This window comes from Phaenicophaeus curvirostris, chromosome 4, assembly GCF_032191515.1.
Source record: "Phaenicophaeus curvirostris isolate KB17595 chromosome 4, BPBGC_Pcur_1.0, whole genome shotgun sequence".
NCBI lineage: Eukaryota > Metazoa > Chordata > Aves > Cuculiformes > Cuculidae > Phaenicophaeus > Phaenicophaeus curvirostris.
Window position 1 is genome coordinate 13703705 of NC_091395.1, and position 19804 is coordinate 13723508.

The window sequence follows — 19804 nt, forward strand, 5'->3', positions numbered from 1 at the left end:
ATCATGAAAAAGGATTACCCAAGTTGTTGCAGATTAGACTAACACGTCACAAAAAGCAGAAGGAAAATTAATTACCTTATTTTTCATTAGAAAAAGCAGATTTCCTTTCAGTCGGCACCATCTCTCTCTTGGTTCTGTATGCAAAGAAGTAAGAGATTAATAAAAACAACCTTTTGTCTCCAAACATTAAAGGCTTCTTAAAGAAGATACATTAGTTATAAAGGTCAGAGAAAAACCCCATTAACTAAAAAAAGCTAGCTTCACTCTGCAGCTGCCTATGCACAACATGCTGTTAAATGCCAAATAACTTCCCAGAAGGTTTCTTCTACTCTGCAGCTGAAAGAACTGGTGACTGTGACATGCATTCAACTGTGTTTTCTCTGCTTTTCTCTCTTTTCCTCACACGGAAGCAGAAGCAGCCACTTTAGCATGGAACAGCTTTTGCTTCCATCATTTCAAGATACAAAAGATAATCCTTCCTGAGACATAAAACCATTTACTATTCCACTCCAATTATAACATGCTATTCTGCATTTACAATTTTCAGAAAATAAAAAATGAGCAAATGAGACCTAAATCTTTACAGTCACTTGCTATTACTATTTTATTATATTTTTTCAGAACTACTTAACCAATGTAAATAACATATTTGTTTTTATACACCTATGCAGGCACATAACTTTTAAGAACACGGAATGTTTCAGAACTTTTGGGTTGGCCAAAAAACTTTCAGAAGTTATTCTTCCTAAAAATATCGATTTCCTCATTTTTCTTTTTATAAAAGCACTTGTATAAATATCTCTAGGTACCAATCGAGACATATGCCTATTATAGACATAGGTACATATAGATTTTGGAGACAAACGTGATCTCTTCAGACAAACCCTACATCACTTCTTAACAGAGGAGGGAATATTTTCACACAAGATGTATCCTTTTTTATTTTTGAGACGGCACATGAAATTCCATGTCTCCAGTCAGCAGACAGACTCAGTTCCTGTACCCTAAGGTACAGCCACCTCTGTGGAACTCCTGTACTTCCCTCAAAGCTGGCCACCACTAACAAGATAATATTGATTGGGGGATGTCTTGTTACAGTAAGCAAATAAATAGCGTTCTCTTTTCCTGTTGATAACTTCAATTAAGGTGTTTCAATAAAGCACACTGGAAAAATCAGAACAGCTTTTCCTACACAAGACAGTGGAAGGATACCCTCACAGGCACTGGGACTTAGAATTAACTACGTTTCGTTTGGTTGGTTTATTTTTAGAAAAGGAACTGAAGTTCCTGCATCTTTCCAGATCTACTAAAGTGTAAGAACAATACAGAAAATAATGTAATATAAATTGATGCACATAGAATCATAGAATCATAGAATCACCAGGTTGGAAGAGACCCACCAGATCATCGAGTCCAACCATTCCTATCATCTACCATCTACATCTACCAACCAAAGTCTAAACACAGTTATCAGATTTAAGTATGCTGTTTTACAGTACAACTAAAGGACTCTGCTGAGGGCACCCTGTGGGCATCAGAAGGAAGGAATCCTGTCACATTCACACTGCAGCTTTTCCTAATAAAACATATTTTTATATAGGATTGGGAAAGTCACTATTTCATAAGCATAACAAAAAAGCACATCTAGATGAATGTTTGGTCTATCTCTAGTAAGTCTAAGGTTTTAGCAGCAATATCAGCACTCAGTTTATTCATAACTGAAGAAAAATTCAAAACCTTCTCATAAACGTAAGATATTCAATGGACAAGGCTCAATATGCTGCCTACAGTGAGGACACAAGGAGAGAACCCTCTTTAGGAATCCCAAAGCAGCCCAAAGTGGCTGCTCACTAGTACTGGCCAGTAAGTTTGCTGCCTTCTCCACAGGGAACTCTGGCTATTTGTCATTAAAAAAAAAAAAATGTGTAAAATATTCAAAAAATATAGCACATAAGTTTTTCAGCCCCTTATTACAATTGAATCCAGGGTGGTTTTTGTTTGTTTTTTTCCCAAATACAATAGAAGTAAATATAATCCAAATAAAAATCAGCTGGGACAAGTGAAAATAAAACATTTGCTGTTGCTGAAATTATTGTATTAGGACTGATTTTACAGCTAAACAGGAGCTACTTCCTAACAGCTACCAAGGGAACAGACATTTATTCAAGCTTACTGGAAATTGAAAGACATTTAAAATACGATCATAAAAGCCTGAAAAAAAATGGCAAAGGAGGTGGGAAGCAAGCCATAAAAAAATCTATAATAATAAAAGAGCACCGGTTTTGGAGGTGGGAGGAGTGGGTTCTGAGGAACCGGATATCTAAACTTTAAAACATGGCAAGTAGTGAGTGGTAACTTGCAATAGGAGAGAAAATCTTTCTTCACAGGAAAAACTAATAATAATGTTAAGGATTGACTACTGTTTCTCAGATACGTGACAAAGGAAACTTGAGCAAATTAAAGAGTTGGCTTTAAGCTTCTTTATTTAGAAAGGTATTTAGCATCACTCAAGCATCAGTAATGAAGAAAACTGAAAACTCCAAGGAGTATGTGATTAGTGAAACTGCAAGCTGACAGTGGCAGAAAACATGCACATCAACCACAGGCAGTTTTCAGCACAAGTAATTTTTACCTAGTAATTTTTCATTCCCAACCACTCTGCAAATCTTCAGTTTCCCTTCCTTGTCAAAACAATCTGATGGTTGCTTGGCCAGCAGAGCCAGATCTTTAGCATTGAATTTCATGGGGAAGAGGATGAAGATAAGTAAGAGATGGAGGAGGACAATGATGACGCTAGTTATTTTGTTGAAGCTGAGCAAAATCTAGGCAGCAGATACGAAGGTCAACTGAAATATTAAAAACAAAACAAAAAAGAAAACAAGAGACCCTGCTGTTTATTGTGATTTCCACTCAGTTGTGCACTCCAAACACTGTACTTTCTTTCATAGTACGGAAGCAGCATAATGGGGGATGACAACAAGGTTATATCAGTAGCATCTTCTCCCCACACACGCATTTTAAGAAAGAAAAAAGTAGCTTTGGCTCCCAGTGCCTCTATACCCTCATACAGAAGTTGTAATTTTACGCAGTATTTTCACAGTTTATCAATACTGGTACAAAAATATTTTGCCTATAGAAATATAAATAACTACAAAGCTGAAATATGCACTCATGGGGAAGAGGGGAAGAGAGAAGATTGCCTTGTACTCCCATCTCCTTCACAGGAGCAATAACTAATAAAATATGAAGTGTTAATGACAGAAGTTCGTTCATGGTATATTCTAATGGTTTTCAACTCTTTTGGAACATTTTCTTCTGTGTTTTCAGAAAGCGAGTTGACATCCTCCAAAAAAATAGTTTTCATTTCTTAGAACTACATCCACTGAACTTAGTGAAAAAATTATACTTGGCACATACATAAGAGATCTTTATTTCTCTTAGGGCCCATCCTCCATTTGTCTGAACTTATTTTAATATTAGACTCAGCAGCTGTAGTTTAGTGCAGTTAAAGTCTGGAAACCAATATTTTCATCCAAATTACAGTTAACACAGCACCATTTCACATTGCTGTAAGGACAAGAAAATAAGGCCAGAAAAGGAGTTCTAAATAGATCTTCCTTTTAATCCCAAAAATATTCTGTGCCTTTAGTACTCAACCCTTTTGTAAAGGCCTTTCTCAAAAAAAGAATTCTTCGTATCACATTTATATAATCAAATAACAGAAGTCTGTCAGATGACTTTTAATACCCTTGTACCCATTAAAAAGTGTCCAGTCCTCAGTATGTGAGCTTCACAGGCCTTTGTTCTTCAGAGGACAGCACTGACATCCTTGTCTGATGGAGAACCACAGCTCTGAACAATTCCTGATTGAGTTCCTCTCAGCTATAGAGATGAAGGACAAGTTACATTGTCTGCACTGTATCCTTCTGTGGGACCTTTCATTCCTACTTTTCCCTTTACATCCACTCTCCTTCCTTAAGTTTATCCCCCAATCAATGACTGATGCTATGCCCTTTAACCCCCCAGCACCAAACCACAGCCAATTTCAACAGTGCTACAGTAGTGAAAGCAGACCAAGCTTGACTATTGCTTTGTACCTGTGAAATGGGGCTAAGCCATAAACACAACATACAGAATACTCCAAGTAGTTTTTCCCTCCTAGGAACTTTCTACATTTCTATGGAAAACTACCATAAAGCTAAAACCTCTTAAGCTTCCCTGTCATTATCAAATATCCTTGCAAGCAAGCAACAGAGCACATGCAAGCAGTCCCAACACCTGTCTATGGTTGCAGCTTCAACTTTTCCATTCATTCCCACACATACACATTCTTTCTTGCTTTCCCTTTAGCATAAGCAGCTATAATTCCTTTCTTAAGCCCATCTTCATGCCTTTGTCTCCTTTTCATAATCTTGTTGAAATCATAACCTTGTAACCTTATGGTCACTACAGAACTCAACCTGCAATTTACAACATGCAAGGATGCTGCTGAGCCCAAAATGAGCTACTGACTCCAACAGAGGCTCCATGCAGAGGCAGCTGGCTGCCTATGTTTTGTAAATTGATAGCTACAACTGTGGAAAGATGAGTCATACAGCACTTACGGAAAGGATATTTATCATACACCGTAATCTAATACTACAAGCATATTCAGCATTGAAGACCAACTCCATCTCAGGGGCAGGGGAAGATACTGGTTTGGCCACATGATACACAAAACCCAGCCACAACAACCCTTGCAAAAGTCTTACTAAGGCACATGGGGACTTTGGGACTAGCAATGGGTACATTGCTAGTGGCCTCTGTGCACTGAGTGGAATTAATTGTTGATTTTGTTTTGCAGCCAGAGACTGCATTTTTAACAACAGAGCACACTGTTTGCAATAGACCTATTAGGTTTTTTAAAAGAAAAACAAACATAAGCTTGGCAAGGTAAATAATTGTGATCTCCAACTGTGCACTGTTTTATTATCCCCTCTCAGGCAGATATCTTCGACACCTTTCACATAGGTCACAGGTAGCCTTCCTGTTTAAAGAATACAGTTCTAAAAACTCAACTGCAACCTACTTGGTTATTGGTTTGTGAACTAATCAGTTCCAGTCCATTTTATAAGCACCTTATAAATCTGCCCTAAACAGCATCTTCAGCTACATACAATTACTTTAGAGTGCTTCAATCTTTTTGATCAGCACAGAGGAAGTGAGACCCTATGAGTCTGAGCCCCACATGGAAGAATCACTGAAAACCATCAATAACTGAATAAAATTTATGCTATTAAAGCAACGAAGGTTACTGATTAAACTCTAATTATGCTTAAATGCAGCAATTACTGTAATGCATGAATGCCTGTTGTCCATGCAGAACTGCAAAACACAGAAGACCAGGGAACAAGACAAGTTGTAAACTGCTATTTAACAAAGCTTTTGCTTTCCAGCAAAGGGAAAAACAGAGCCAGGTAAACAGACCAGTTTGGGTTTCTGGAAAGGCTATTAAAAAGCAGAAACAAACCCCAGGATGAGATGTGAATATTGATTTTGTTATTCCCGGCTGGCCCCCCAAGGGAGACAGTGTATCTCTTGCAATCATCTATCAGTAAAGTGGTAACAGTCTAGAAATTCCTTTTATCACATCTGTGCATGACTTGCTCGGCCTATGAGCCATAACATGTAAATCATATGGGACAGTAAGTGTGGTACATAGCAGTTAAAACCCTTGAGACTCCATGCTTCAGTACATATAATCCAATACCTGTCTTGAAATTCAAGGCACCTGGGCCGTCAGAGTTCCACAGCGATAATAATCAAGGTGCTGGTTCCCCAGCAGTTTGCCAGAGGAGCTAAACTAATCTGATAGTGTCTGAATATTATTCAGACCAAGCAGGCATAAGTGATTGTGGGATTCAAACTTGGATTTAACTTAAAAACTCAATGACTAGTGAAACTCAATGACTCAATGGCAATCACAGCCAGTGTTGACAAAACCAATAAAATTAAAGGTAAAAAACCCTGACAGAAGCGTCTATACAGAAGCTGCATCTCCAGAAGCTTCTATACAGAAGCTGCAGCACTGGGTCTCCTTGAAGGAGCAGAAAGACTTTTTAGCTAAATAATCCACCTCACTTCTGTCTCCATTTCAGAATGCAGCTGTCTGTCAGAGAAACTACTTAGTCATACAGCGCCTTTAAATGTTTCTCCCAGCTAATCTCTTTCCTACCATGAACTCAGGTAGGAAAGATATTATCTTCAGTTATTTAATACTGGTGATTCAATGGATGGGCATTATTTAATTCTCGCGGTTAGAGAGAGGTGCACTGAATCTAAAGTCCCTCAACATTTTTGCCCACACAATCACCACAGCTATAATTTATAAAGGAAACCAGACCAGTCAATTACTCTACAAGTTGCCAGGAGAGAAAGAGGTGGAGGAGTCCATGTCCTTGGAAGCAGTAATTTCAGAACAGATGACAGTTTCGACAACTCATGGACTACCAAATTTATGAAGTCTGTTGGATGTCCCCTGTCTGTCCTCCCCATCTGCAATTATAGTTTTCATGATCATTTTATACAGATATGGAACAAACAGAACTATTTGATTCATGTGATGCAGAAAAAGAGCTAAGATGTATTGTAACTGTTCAGCATCAGCCATATAGCTGTACACGTTATCATAATGTGAGAAAGGTATATTTTTGATGACTTGAAGAGATGCAAAACCACCTCTAACCCTATACATAAATGTTAGGAGTCCATCAAAGCTAGCAGTAATCATGCAAGATCAGCACAAAACGGACTTGATCAGGTAAGGCAAGCATTTAAAAAAGTAGACACTGAAACAACCTCAAGCTCTTGCACCCTGCAGGACAGCTACTAAGACTTATTTTATTAGTTCTGGATAACCATCAAGCTGTCGCAGTTCAAAGCAATAAGTGCAGGAGGTCACTAGTGCCAATACAAAAGAATACTCACCTTGATGGCTGTGTACACTGCTATAAAAATGACAGCACTTTCTTTTAGGTTCCAAGTTTTCTTCTGTATTTTAGGTGCAGTTCAACATTAAAGACATTAAGGTATAATACCATGCAGCTTTCATCAGTAATGCATTTAATTCTAGATATTTTGGTAAAAATGCTAAAGCATAAGCCTTCTAATGATGCTGCCTCCTAAACCTCTAAAAGTAAATATAATTACCTGCCCAATTCCACTAGTTTTAGCAATTTCAAAAAGAAAAAATGCAGGAACTCACATTTGCAAGACTTCAGAGACCCCACCAAATAAGTCCTAGATGTTCTTTCTCTTCTTTTGAAAAGGCACAATATTTTTAGTTTCTATCAGTTAGTATTAAGAACTTCTTTGCTCTTTGGAACACAGAGTGCAGGAAACAGCCTTCAAAAGGAAAGCTGCAAAAGAGTCCACATTTTTGTCTTCAATAACGATATTCTTTTTAAGCAAAGAGTTATTGCTAATTCCACATACTATCTCTATTTCACCTATAAAGTAATTATTAGGCCATAAAATATAAATAAGGCACATTAGCCGCCTCCTACCCCTCAATTAAAATTCTCTTTTTCATCAATGATCCCTGCACAGTCAAATAAAACACTAGGTTTTCCATCTTGGACTAAGGAAGTAAGAATATAATGCTGAGTCATCAAAAGGAATTAAAATATGACACAAGTTTCAAATATGCAGATATATTGATGTATCTAAAATAAAAGTTTGAAAATCTAAACTGCATTTAAGATAACCTTAAAAAACATTAGCAGGCTATCAGCTGATTAGGGAAAAAAACCTTTCCTGGCTTACATAAATTCAGAGGTTGTACTTCGAAGAAGTTTTCAGAGGATCTGCAGATGGCCACTTTAATACAAATGGATAAAACAGGAGGGGAACATTTGTCTTACAACAAAATCTTCCTTCTAGGTTGTTTTGGGGTTTGTTTTTTTATGTTGTTTTGGGCTTTTGTTTTTTTTCCACTGAGGTGAGATAGGTACGTATCACTAAATGCTATACATGCTAGATTATTTACAGAAGGTATCTGTTGGCAACAGGACGTTATTTCTTTGTATAAGAGGTTAAAGATGGATATCATCTGGCTGGAAAATACCAGTTTATATCTAGTTTTTTGATCACTTCTGTCTCCTGGCTATCTTATTTCCTACTAGAAAGATCAAAGCCAAGCTGATCATATGTTTTTTGTTACTTTAACTTACACTTTGGTAGGCTGCCAGTACTATTGTAATCTGTCTACTAGACCAGAAGGACAAGATGTCATCCAGAGGGACCCAGAAAAGCTGGAGAAGTGGGCCTGTGAGAAACTTACGAGGTTCAACAGGGCCAAGTGCAAGGTCCTGCACCTGGGTCGGGGCAGTCCCCATTTTCAATACAGAAGAGGGCATGGTGTGATTGAGAGCTGCCCTGCAGAGAAGGGCTTGGGGGTGCTGGTCGATGAGAAGCTTGACATGAGCTGGCAATGTGTGCTCATAGCCCAGATGGCCAACTGTGTCCTGGGCTGCATCAAAAGAAGCGTGGCCAGCAGGTTGAGGGAGGTGATTCTGCCCCTCTACTCCTCTCTTGTGAGACCTCATCTGGAATATTGTGTCCAGTTCTGGAATCCTCAACATAAGAAGGATATGCGGCTGTTGGAACGGGTCCAGAGGAGGGCTACAAAGACGATCAAGAGGGCTGGAGCACCTCTGCTATAAGGACAGGCTGAGAGAGTTCAGCTTGTTCAGCCTGGAGAAGAGAAGGCTGAGAAGATCTTATAGTGACCTTGCAGTACCTGAAGGGGCTACAGGAGAACTGGGGAGGGACTTTTTACAAAGGCTTGCAGTGATAGGACATGGGGCGATGGGTATGAACTGGAGAGGGGCAGATTTAGGCTAGACTTAAGGAGGAATTTCATCACGATGAGGGTGGTGAGGCACTGGCACAGGCTGCCCAGAGAAGTTGTGGATGTCTGTGGAGGTGTTCAAGGACAGGCTGGATGAGGATTTGAGCAACCTGATCCAGAGGAAGGTGTCCATTGCCATGGCAGGGGCATTGGAACTGGATGACCTTTAAGGTCCCTTCCAACCCAAACCATTCTATGATAACCAGCACCCTTGTACCAGTATCACTACTGTCTCCAAGTCCCTTTTAAAGTCTTAAAACTAACAAAACTTTAAAAGGAAAGTATCTGTTGAAAAAAAGCTGCAAGAGATTAACTATTCTATTTGGAGAGAGATAAAGACAAATAAAATGCTGGCTTGGCTTGAAGATATTCCCTTCAAATGAAAAAAACGCAACCAACTGGAACAGCTCTGTCTTCCCTTCAGCTGACAGACTTCCTAGCCAAGCATATTCCTAAATGATTCATGTAGTTTCCCAGAGTTCAAATGTGACCTTTCAGAAAAAAAGATATTATTGCATTTTGCTTCCCCTAGAATGGATGCTACAAATAAACACTTACTGCAAACAGGTATAACCTGGCACATCCACTGAACAATGTACTTTCAGCAACTGATGCTGATCCAGCTGAAAACCAGCCCTGTGAAGAGTCATTTACCAGTTGTGGGAGTTGCTCCAGGTGGTTCACAGCCAAACAAAATTTACCATGCAAAGCAGAGGACTGAACAAGAACGAGGCTGCTGTTTCACCAGCAAGGCCAGTGAAAGTCACATCTTACTGTGACTCAAAGTGGTCAAACTGTGACTTCCCTCAGGATATGCTTGAGCAGCCACTGACCTGACACAAGCGCAGGCTTCTGGGGAAGGGTCTAAGACAAGTCTCTGCAAGTCCAACCCCTAACTTTAATCCCTACTGTGGAAATTGTCCCTTTACACCTGGGGAAAGGGAGTCTGTGCCCATGGCAGCACTAAGCTGATGGAGTCACACAGCCAGCTTAAAGAACTTGATGAAAACCCATCTAAATCAAGTTGTTCCCTGTTCCAACTGGCTAGCTGGCTGCAGAAGCGCCAGTGCTGGCCCAACACAGAGTACAAAAATGTGCACTCAGAGGTAGTTATTCTGCAGATGACCACAGACGTGTCAGCTTAGTATGACAAAATCCACATATAAAGGACTTCAAACATAGTCCTTACTCAAGGAGATTCCTGGCAAATCCAAATTAATACATGAGCTTTTCTCAAATCTCCAAGTACACTTTCAAACAACAGTTTCTTAAATTCCCCTTTCTCCCACGTCTGCTCCAGTGCCTAACTGCCCAGCCCTGCTGCCTTCCTTCCACTGCTGAAGAGCACAACCACACTGGCTGTAACTTTCTCTAGGGCAGGCAAGGAAGCTGGATTATGGAAGTTATCCACTTTAAAACCAAGGCTTGAAAACAAGTGCCAGAAGATTAAGTCAGTCTTCCAAAACCCTGTTCTAAGGTGACTGCATCAATTAGTGTTTTAATGACATCAGCTAAACACAAATGATTCTGTTAACATGGGTTCAGCCACTATTATGACACCGCAGTTTCAGAGCTGGTGGTCTCCAGCTAAGCTTCAGCATTTCAGTCATTACCCAGTTACAAATTTATTTACACAGTAGATTCCTTTCTCTAGTCTCCAGGATTGTAAATACACACACCTTTTGTAATCATCTGCCATTTCAAACAAAACAATACAAAACCCAAAGCAAATCTCAGTATAGTATAGCTCAGTTCACAAGAAGCTCCTAGACATGACCAGTCGAGGAGACAGTATGCTGGGACCAGTAATCCCATAAAGAAAGGGACAAGGGGACGACACGGTAACCAGTTTAAAAAAAAATACTGCACTGTATCAAAAAAGACAGCATCCTCCATTCTGCACAATACAGTGTTTGAGTAGCAATACCTGCAGCTCCTGTCTCTAGAAGACTTACTTCCTTTCTCTTCCAATATCTATAAAGATGCAAAAGGTAGAGGTAAGCTTAAAATACAACATTGCTATCACATCAATTTTATTGGTTATTTTTACTACAACAGACAAATTATTGCAGCCTTTACTCTGTAAGATACAAGCTTCTTATTGTTTGATCTTAAAAATTTTGCAGTCCCCAAACAACTTGTAATTTCTTAACTTTTTTTGCTTTGCATCGTATCCTAGAACCAAATTATTTTGACAGTCTTGGCATCTGTATTAACAGGAAAAAATAAATTACCACATTGTTGAGGAAACAGTGATTAGAGTCTCTCTCTACTTCTTCCCATTCTCCCAATATGTGATATCTGGAATTTATCTGCACTATTAATATTTAAAATATTTTAACAGTAAATTTGAGAGATTTGGAGATTTGAGCTCTAAAAAACTTCAGCTAGAAGACAACTGAGTCAAGTCATCCACAGAAAAGTACAATACAACATATCATGTTTTAAGATTAGAGATGTAAGTTGGAAGAAAACCCCTTTGCTAATTTTCAGACATCTTCGGAGTTCAACACCATTTTTCTTTTGGTACTAACAGAAAGGAAAACTCTCCCACTTTTCTTAATAGCATAAATTCTGCTTTGGCTGTCTTTTCCTCACATGATCTTCAAGAGAAATAAGACAAGTGTTTTTCCTTACAGAAACTCTTTCATGCACGTGTGACAATCCAGCAGAGGCTTTGATTTTACTACCCCACAGTTAGGGAAAGATCATAAGCTCTCCAGTTCTTGCAGATTCCAAAGGAAAAAGATTACTGAGTTTCCCTGAATTACCTCTAAACTGACAGAAGGAAAGCATGGAGAAGTAAGGAAGTAAATATTTGATGATGATGATGATGATATTTAACTTGACTAATTAAAAGTCAACCAAAATACCAGGAACAAAAAATCTTTATATGAAGTACATTCACTACATTAATATATTGCTCCTGAAAGTTCACAAACATCTGGTTACCTAATTTCTAATTAAAAAGCTAGTATCACTTTTGAGAACATAACTGCTGAACAAATAGACGAAATGGGAACTTAGTGCTGTTATATTAAGGATAAGAAATAAATCATTTTAACTGTGTCTCAACAATAAAGATTCGATTTCTGTCTGTTACAGAAGTCTCAGTTCAGCAGAAACTATTTTGTCATCTGAGGAAGGCAATATTCAGGATAGATGCAAAATAAAATTACATGGAGAAGAAATGCAACAAAAGTCATGGAACATGAAAATCACTATGGACGTTACTGCTTTATACTGACCTGACAGCTACAGCAATAACAAGTCATATATTGACCTTTTCCTTTAAGATCAATGACACATCCTTGATTTGCAAGAAGTCGGAACTGACAAATAGCTCAGTTATATAAAATCCACCAAAAATATATGCTTTTCAGATTGAACACCTCATACAAAACTGAAGTTTCCAGCAATAACTGAGAGAAAAATAATGCTGTCACAGTTACAGAACCATAAAATGGTTTGGGTTGGAAGGGGCCTTAAAGATCATCCAGTTCCAGCCTCCCTGCCGTGGGCAGGGACACCTTCCGTTGGATCATGTTGCTCAAAGCCATATCCAGCCTTGAACATCTCCAGGGATGGGGATCCACAAGTTCTCTGGGCAACCTGTGCCAGTGCCTCACCACCCTCACAGGAAAAAATTTCTTCCTAATATCTAATCTAAATCTCCCTCTTTCAGCTTGAATTCTTTGCTTTCCCATCATCCAGTCACAGAGGCAAAGAACAACACCTACAGCCTGGCCAGAACTTGGAGTAAGTCCCTCACACCCATGCGGGTAACAGTAAACTTTTGACAGTGGATAGTGGCAGGACTAAACTCAGTCCCAGTTAGTGCTGGAGCAGTTGTCAATGCTCACTCGTGACATACAGCCACATTTGGGAGAAGAATATATCCATACAAATAGAGTGATAATATGGAAGTACAATTAATTCAGCACAAAAATAAATCCGAATAATACCACAATGAACTACCTTCCTGCTCCCTGCATCATTCCAATATAGTTTCAATGCATCACTTCAGACTTGCATTTATTTTGATCTTAACTACATTTGCATACATTAATGGTCATGAATCTCTGAGATTTAAATCTTACAGAATGAATGTTTCCATTTGTATTAAATAATCAGGAATATTAGGCAACTTGTAAAACAAAAACATTTCTTAAGAAAGTGAAGCAAAAGTATTTTCTAAAAAATGCAGTTCAATGACAGAGAGGTCCAACACAAAAAAAAAAAAAAAAAAAAAGACTGTGCCTGTAACTCTTTATTTAACAAATTTAGAAAATCAGCTATGAAGTTATGATCACCTTCCAAATAGTTCCCTTACGACCTGAAACACAGCTGCATACGATGCTGCCAATGTTCAAGGCAATTCTGCAGATCATTTTCTGAAAGGCTGTTGAGGATCTGTTGGTTTTGCTTTCACCTCTTCTACGAATAAAAAATGGGTTCCTTTGAGCACCAACTTGATCTTTAGGAAGAGGACGTCAGGTCTAGTGTATAGGGTGAGTGCTCAAGTCCAGCGATGTCATTATTAGCTAAAAACTGCCTCACAGACAAAGTGTTGTGGGCTGGTGCCTTGTCTTGGTGTTAACTTGCTGTTCACTCTTGCACACAGACATATTCCAACGAAGGGTAAGAATATATCTGTATTGAACACACGTCCACTCATACTGAGTGAAGCGACCGAGTTGAGCCCTGCCTCACTATGACAGGTCATATAACCATCTTTTTGTCTCTCCCCTCCCACTCTTGGTTCCCAAGATATAGGGTCAGTTTCATTTTTTGTGTCAAACTTTCTCAAAGTCTGCTTCAAGACTGTAGATTTTGTGGAAGAGCCACCAGAGAGTAACAACTAGAATAGGACTCCAGAAAAAGGAGGAATGTTTAGGGTCAGAGAAAGAAAGAACCAAATAAGCCAAGGCAACAAGCAGAACTGTCAGGGTTGATGTTTAGAGCCAAAATTGTAACTGGGAACAGGAAGGAGATAATGTGAAGGATTGTGGAAAGAGAGCCTTGTGTGGGAGCTGCTGGCTGATCCAGAAGGGTAACCAAAAGGTAAGAAGGCAGCATCTCAGGGTCCAAGACAGAAGTGTCCATTTCATGACCCAACCACAGCTTCTTCCAGCTCTCTAATCAAGCCAAGTAAGGTGGCTGCTCTGAGGACCAACAGCTCTGCTGCAGCTGGTGTTGAGGGGGGGAGTAATTTCTGCAATTAATCCATAACAGCCTTAAAGTTATTGTTATTACAAGTAGACCAGCAATGGCTTCAGGATTTCTCCCCCCGCTCTTCCATTTTCAGACATTAGTCAAAACTATTCTGTCCGTGTTGCTTCGAGGCAGAAAAGCAACTTGTGTGGATGTTTATACAAAGAAGTTTAAGAAATTAAATCCCTTACATGGGGGACAAAAAACATATCCATAAATGACTAAAATTGATTTCTTCCTTAAGGCAGTCAGGCAATTCAGAGTGTGTTAGTAGCAGGATACACACAGTGCCAAGTTTCTCTGATTGTTTCTCAGACTTAACTGTCTCCTTCCCAACATAGGGATTTTTTCAATAAATAAATAAAATAAAGACTAAAATTTTGTATTTTGTTTGGAATGTCACTAAGTTGGCACTTTCTTTGTGCATCCTAGATAAGTATAACCAAAGCTGTAACTTCAGTCCAACATTTCTCTTCTGTTTTAAAATATTATTCCCTTCTGACAACCAGTAACATAGATGCATGTGACTTCTTTATTAGACAATCTATGGTTTATTTGCTTCCCAAAAAACACTTTGCTAAATTTAATTAGTCTATAGATACATCAACTGATTTCTCCCACTCTACCAAAATAAAGATTCAGTCTTTATTTTGCTCTAGTGAAACAGTCTAACGTTAACTTAAAATCAGTACGTGGGGAGATGCATAGGGAACTTCCTTGTCATTAGCAGAAGTATCAAGACCAGTCACATCAGACTCTTTCTGAAGGTGAATACTAGAGGTGTGAAGTCTGCAGGGGTAGCAGGTGAGGGAGGGGTATTATTATTATTCCCTTTTTTGTGCTGCTGCTTTTGAAATGTGTGAGAATGAAAGATTGTTCCTATGATTACCCTCCAAGCACAAAAAACTTAAAGGGTCAGAAACCTGTCAGTTATAACATCATTTGCTTCAAAGACCTTAAGCCCTACAAAATATTTCTCGATATGGAAATGAAAGGTTTAGAGCAACCCTTTTGCAAGTGTTGTGGTGGCAGTTCAACTTAATGGGGCTTAATCCCAAAAAAACCTAAGAAAAAGTTACTCCTTGTAAAGCCTGTAGACATAATCCAAACAGACAAACTGACTACAACCAGATACTCAGGGTTTCTGCCAGACCCCAATCAGTCAGTGGAACCCAGAGAGCACACACTGGACACAGGATTAGCCCAACCACATTAAAAACCAAACAGAAAGAGACCTCTGAGTTATCAAACCTACTATTAATTTCACACATCAGAATCTAATCCTTTTCACACCATATAGTATCGAGCCCAAACCTAAAAGCAGCAAAATAGATTTGTGTCTCAGTGTCCCCAAAGGAATGTTGTTCCAGCACCTGACTGGTTTAATGGCAAGAGCCTTCTGTAATTTCCAGTCTTTACCCCTAAATTGTTCACATTATTATGCCCAAACTAACCTTTACCTTACACTTCTGTTCTTGTCTTTCCCTTATGGAAGTGTCAAAGCAAACCAAGTCTAAGGTTTGATTTTCTTAAATCTTGCCCTGCAGGGAATGCTTTCCAGTCCTCATAATCCTTCTCTGAACCCACCTCTCAGGAAAACATACAAGACCAAGTTGAAACCACAGTACATAAAACAAGCCTGACCTGTTCTTGGCCCTGTGATTTATTTTCAAATTAAAAATATTGTTAGACCCCCACTCAGACACAATATCTTGCCTCTACCTACCATTATCATAAACACTTGTTCTGCAGTTGATACGCATGCAAAGTAGTCTCTCAGAATACATCCACTAATTTTAATCTTTACACCATTACAATTTCCTGATTCCAGATTCAGCACTATCTACTTCAGATGTCTACCAACACCCCAGTAAGGTCTCTTACCACATTTCACTAAACTGACATTAATCTAAGCAGCTCCTGTTTCACTTACATTGTCTCTGAATTATTAGAGCAACACATCATTACTATGCTATCCAATGACCTCTATTTCTAGCTTTCCTGAAAATTTTGCACCCTTCAATATTCATATTCTGTCACGACTGCAGTGCTACTATCTTTTGGCTGTGACACCCAGATTAATATTCTGCAATTTAAATTATTCTTAAGTTCACGGTATTTGCACAAAAGTATTTTGGTTGTCTTTGCATTTCAGCTAATACCACCTTAACTGCATTCAAAACTGGCGTAGTCAATACAGCTAGTTACATTACCTGACCATTATGCTCAGAGATATTTATTGCACTTAACATTTATTCTGATAATTGTCCATTGCTCTGCACAGTTACACCACTTTATGTGCTGTACTATTCTGTGTTTTTTACCTCTTTTCATGTGTATATTAATGGGGGAAAAAAATCATTGACATTATGTAAATATACCACATTTTCAAGTTCTAAGTTCTTCAACAATGGCACAAATTCTCAGTGCCAGCAAGGTCTTTCTGCGGGGATTACAGTTTAAGCTCATCTTTTTTAAAAGACTCCTCTTCCAGTAGATGCATTTTAAATGGTCAAAATTTTCAAATCCTTTCTGTAACACCAGATCTCAAGTAATCCATGACACTGCTGACCTGCTACATCTCTTTCTTCCAAGGCCTGGGAGGACTCCGTTCAGCGCTGGCAAAGCCTCCACATAGCCATGCAGCTTCTCCAGCCCACTGGACTGCTCCAAAAAGAACCTTCAATATTTCTCCTGTCTGCAGAGTCATAAACATGCAACTCTAGCATCTGTTAGCCAGATTTCTCTTCAGCCTTGTTTTTTAAAGCCACATGCTTCCATTGCTATACTGAGCAGGCATGTTATATTGAAGTGGATTTACCATTTTGTCCAGCATATCTATAAACCTACATTAGTACCTGTCTCTCTCTCTCCATTCCTCCAACACGTCACAGGCTTATGCGACCTGCAGCCTGTGTGCTTTTGTTCTACCCATGACAAAGCAACACATTAAATAAAATAGGCTAACAGACTTGGAAAAGAAGCTCATTAGACATTAGAAGTTCTTTCACCTTTCCTTCCTGTTCCCCAAGTAAAATAGGTTATTGCCTTCACCACTGTGGATATCTGGAGCTTCTAGTGACTCACTTTCCAACCATTAATAAGGAAGAAAGAATAAAAACAAACCTCACAGGAAAATACAGGGCAGGTTTATTTCTTAATATTCTCCCTATTAAAAAATTACTGAATATACTCCTCTAGATATCAAAAACCCAAGTGTCCTACTAGAAAATGAAGTTTCTAGACGTTCAAACTGGAAATGTACTTCAGTCACTGAAAAGTTTGAGACAGTTTTGTCCGATACTCACAGCAAAACAATGAAGTCTCAACTTACAGAGCTGCAATGATACTGCCATAGTAAGAAAGCTCTGAATCTCAAATGGTGCCTTGTCACTTTTCTTAAGCAACAATAAAGAAAATCATGACAAAGTGTGAAAGCAGCAGCCACAAATCTATACTTCCATATTCCTCACATGTAAAATGAAGTCAGAGGCAATTTAGACTAAGAAACAATAGGTAGCACTATCTCTGTCACTGGGAGATCTTGACAGAAAAAACAAGCTCTGCTTACTAAAGGAGAATGTGAAATGAAGAAAACATGCCGAACAAAAGCAGCAAAAAGACAAAAATCTGCAGTTTCTCATGGCATAAGACAGAGAAAGTTAATGTAACAACTGTTCTGGATCCTTAAGACAGATTAGTTCATGCAACACTTAAAATTCTTCAAGATTATAGTATTCACAAGATACCTTGGTTAAAGTTCAGAAAGTTTGTATGGAACACGAATTTTATCAGACCTATTTATGAAATTATAGTGCAGTCTTCTGTGAAGAGAACAGCACATCTTTCCAGCATGTATTTTCTGAAGATATTTGGTCTTCATGTTTTCATTAAGAAGAATAAATATTATTCACACATACATGAAGTAAAGACATATTTTTCTTCATTTTACAAGCCCCTCTCAATCTCAGTAACATAGTTTGTAATAACAGTATATGACTTTTAAAGAAAAGCATCGTCTCTCCTCAGTCTTTTCCCTTAAACTCCTTATCATATTATCATTATGGAAGAAGAGACACAGGAGTAGCTGGTATACTTTTCTTCTTTATATTACTATGTGATTTGTTAAAAAATGTGGAAGAGCAGGTAAAGAAGTAGTTGCACATAACCATTAAGTACATGTTTCTTTTACCAGAACTTGGCTTTGTATACAGAAAAGGCTCAAATAGTAATACTACCAAAACATTGCATGGATTCAATACCAAATGGTACTGAATCCAATTCCTATTTTAGCACTGAATCTGAAGTTTAGGTACACTGAATTACTTTAGCATTCCCTCAGATTAAGCCCCATATTCTTTCTGGAAAGCCAAATACATGCAGACACCTTTATCCAAAAGCTTTGAGACAGGTTATTTAAACTAGCCTTTCTGTAATACAGAAGCTTAACACTCTAAAATCAAAGTTATGATTGCATTTTTTTAAATACTAAAAATGACAATGTCTGTTATCTCCACTTACTTCATAGCATCCAAGAGCTATCCACCCATTCACAGAACTGAATCTCACCCATTTTACAGAAAGAAAAAGAAAAGGCAGTCACCTCTATAAATCTGAAATGCAACTCCGTCCCTGCTTCGCTCTCAGCAATACAGAAACGCAGTAACTGCTGCAAACACAAGAGGGAACATAGCTTCTACCACATCTGCTGAAAGGGCAAAACAGAACTTCTCTCAGGGCATTTCTTGGTCATAAATTCACTCCCTTCAAACAAGTCTGGCCCTACTGCGAGCATTAATCTAACCTTATTTATTGTCTACTCAAGCTGACTCTTCTAGCAGTTGTTTAATTTAAGGTATAATGTAAGCCATGGGTACCCTGACAAAGTCTGAATAACTTGCCTATAACATGTAATCAAGCAAGTCTAGTAAAACAAGAAAAGTTGCTTTGATGTACACTAGACTATTCTGAAAGAGAAAATAATAACTCCACTGTAAGTAATTTACATGTGGTTTCCAAATTATTTTTCAGCAAATGACAGAGCTTGGTTAGACTTACCACATCTGCTTTGACTATACACTTACCTAACTTCTTACTAACAACCTTGCTTCCTGTCATTTTTAAGCATCTTAGTATTTCAGATGCAGCTCAATATCCCACATATTGGCTATATTTGTAATACATGTCAGCAAACTTCGGGTATGTCTTTGACTATCTTTTCTTTATTTTTTTTTTTTAATATTCAATTAACTTTTCTTTCTAATCTAGTTACAAGTAGTATTACTTTGAAGACAAACTTGGCAACCTGTATTTCACAAAAACAATAAGAAGATGGAAGTTCTACCCAGATATTATGCTCAAACTGCTACCAATTCTCTGTCCAGAACTGTTGTGCACTCGGATCTAGTTCACTGATGCAAATACAAGACAGTCAAATGACAGCCAGTAAAGAAGCTCCATGCATGAATTGATGGGGTTAAAGAAAAATTATTTACTGAAAATCTGAAGTAGGATTGATCATATAAAGGATCAGTGGCATATATAAACACACGTGATACCTAAATTAATCCATCTGGGATTAAGAGACCAACTCACTGATAGGACTTCTGGGTAGTATTAGTTTAATGACTGAAAAATCATTCCGGTTTTAGCCTGGGATTAGACAGCAGGTAATTCTCAGTACGCCTGACTGCATATTTT

General features: G+C 38.4%; 1 protein-coding gene across 6 annotated transcripts in view; it reads right to left on the minus strand.

The window, feature by feature from the left end:
• INPP4B (inositol polyphosphate-4-phosphatase type II B) overlaps window positions 1–19804 on the minus strand; it is a 323774-nt gene that overhangs the window by 280643 nt on the left and 23327 nt on the right. For 3 of the 6 annotated variants that reach the window (XM_069855288.1, XM_069855287.1, XM_069855289.1), the window contains one exon: window positions 76–134. The exons of 1 other annotated variant lie outside the window; for it this stretch is intronic. In XM_069855288.1, the coding sequence (XP_069711389.1) occupies window positions 76–87 (12 nt within the window). In that variant the 5' untranslated portion in view covers window positions 88–134. Of the gene's footprint in view, window positions 1–75; window positions 135–2632; window positions 2847–19804 lie in introns of those variants that run through there. 2 more of the 6 variants (XM_069855285.1, XM_069855286.1) reach the window with 1 other exon arrangement.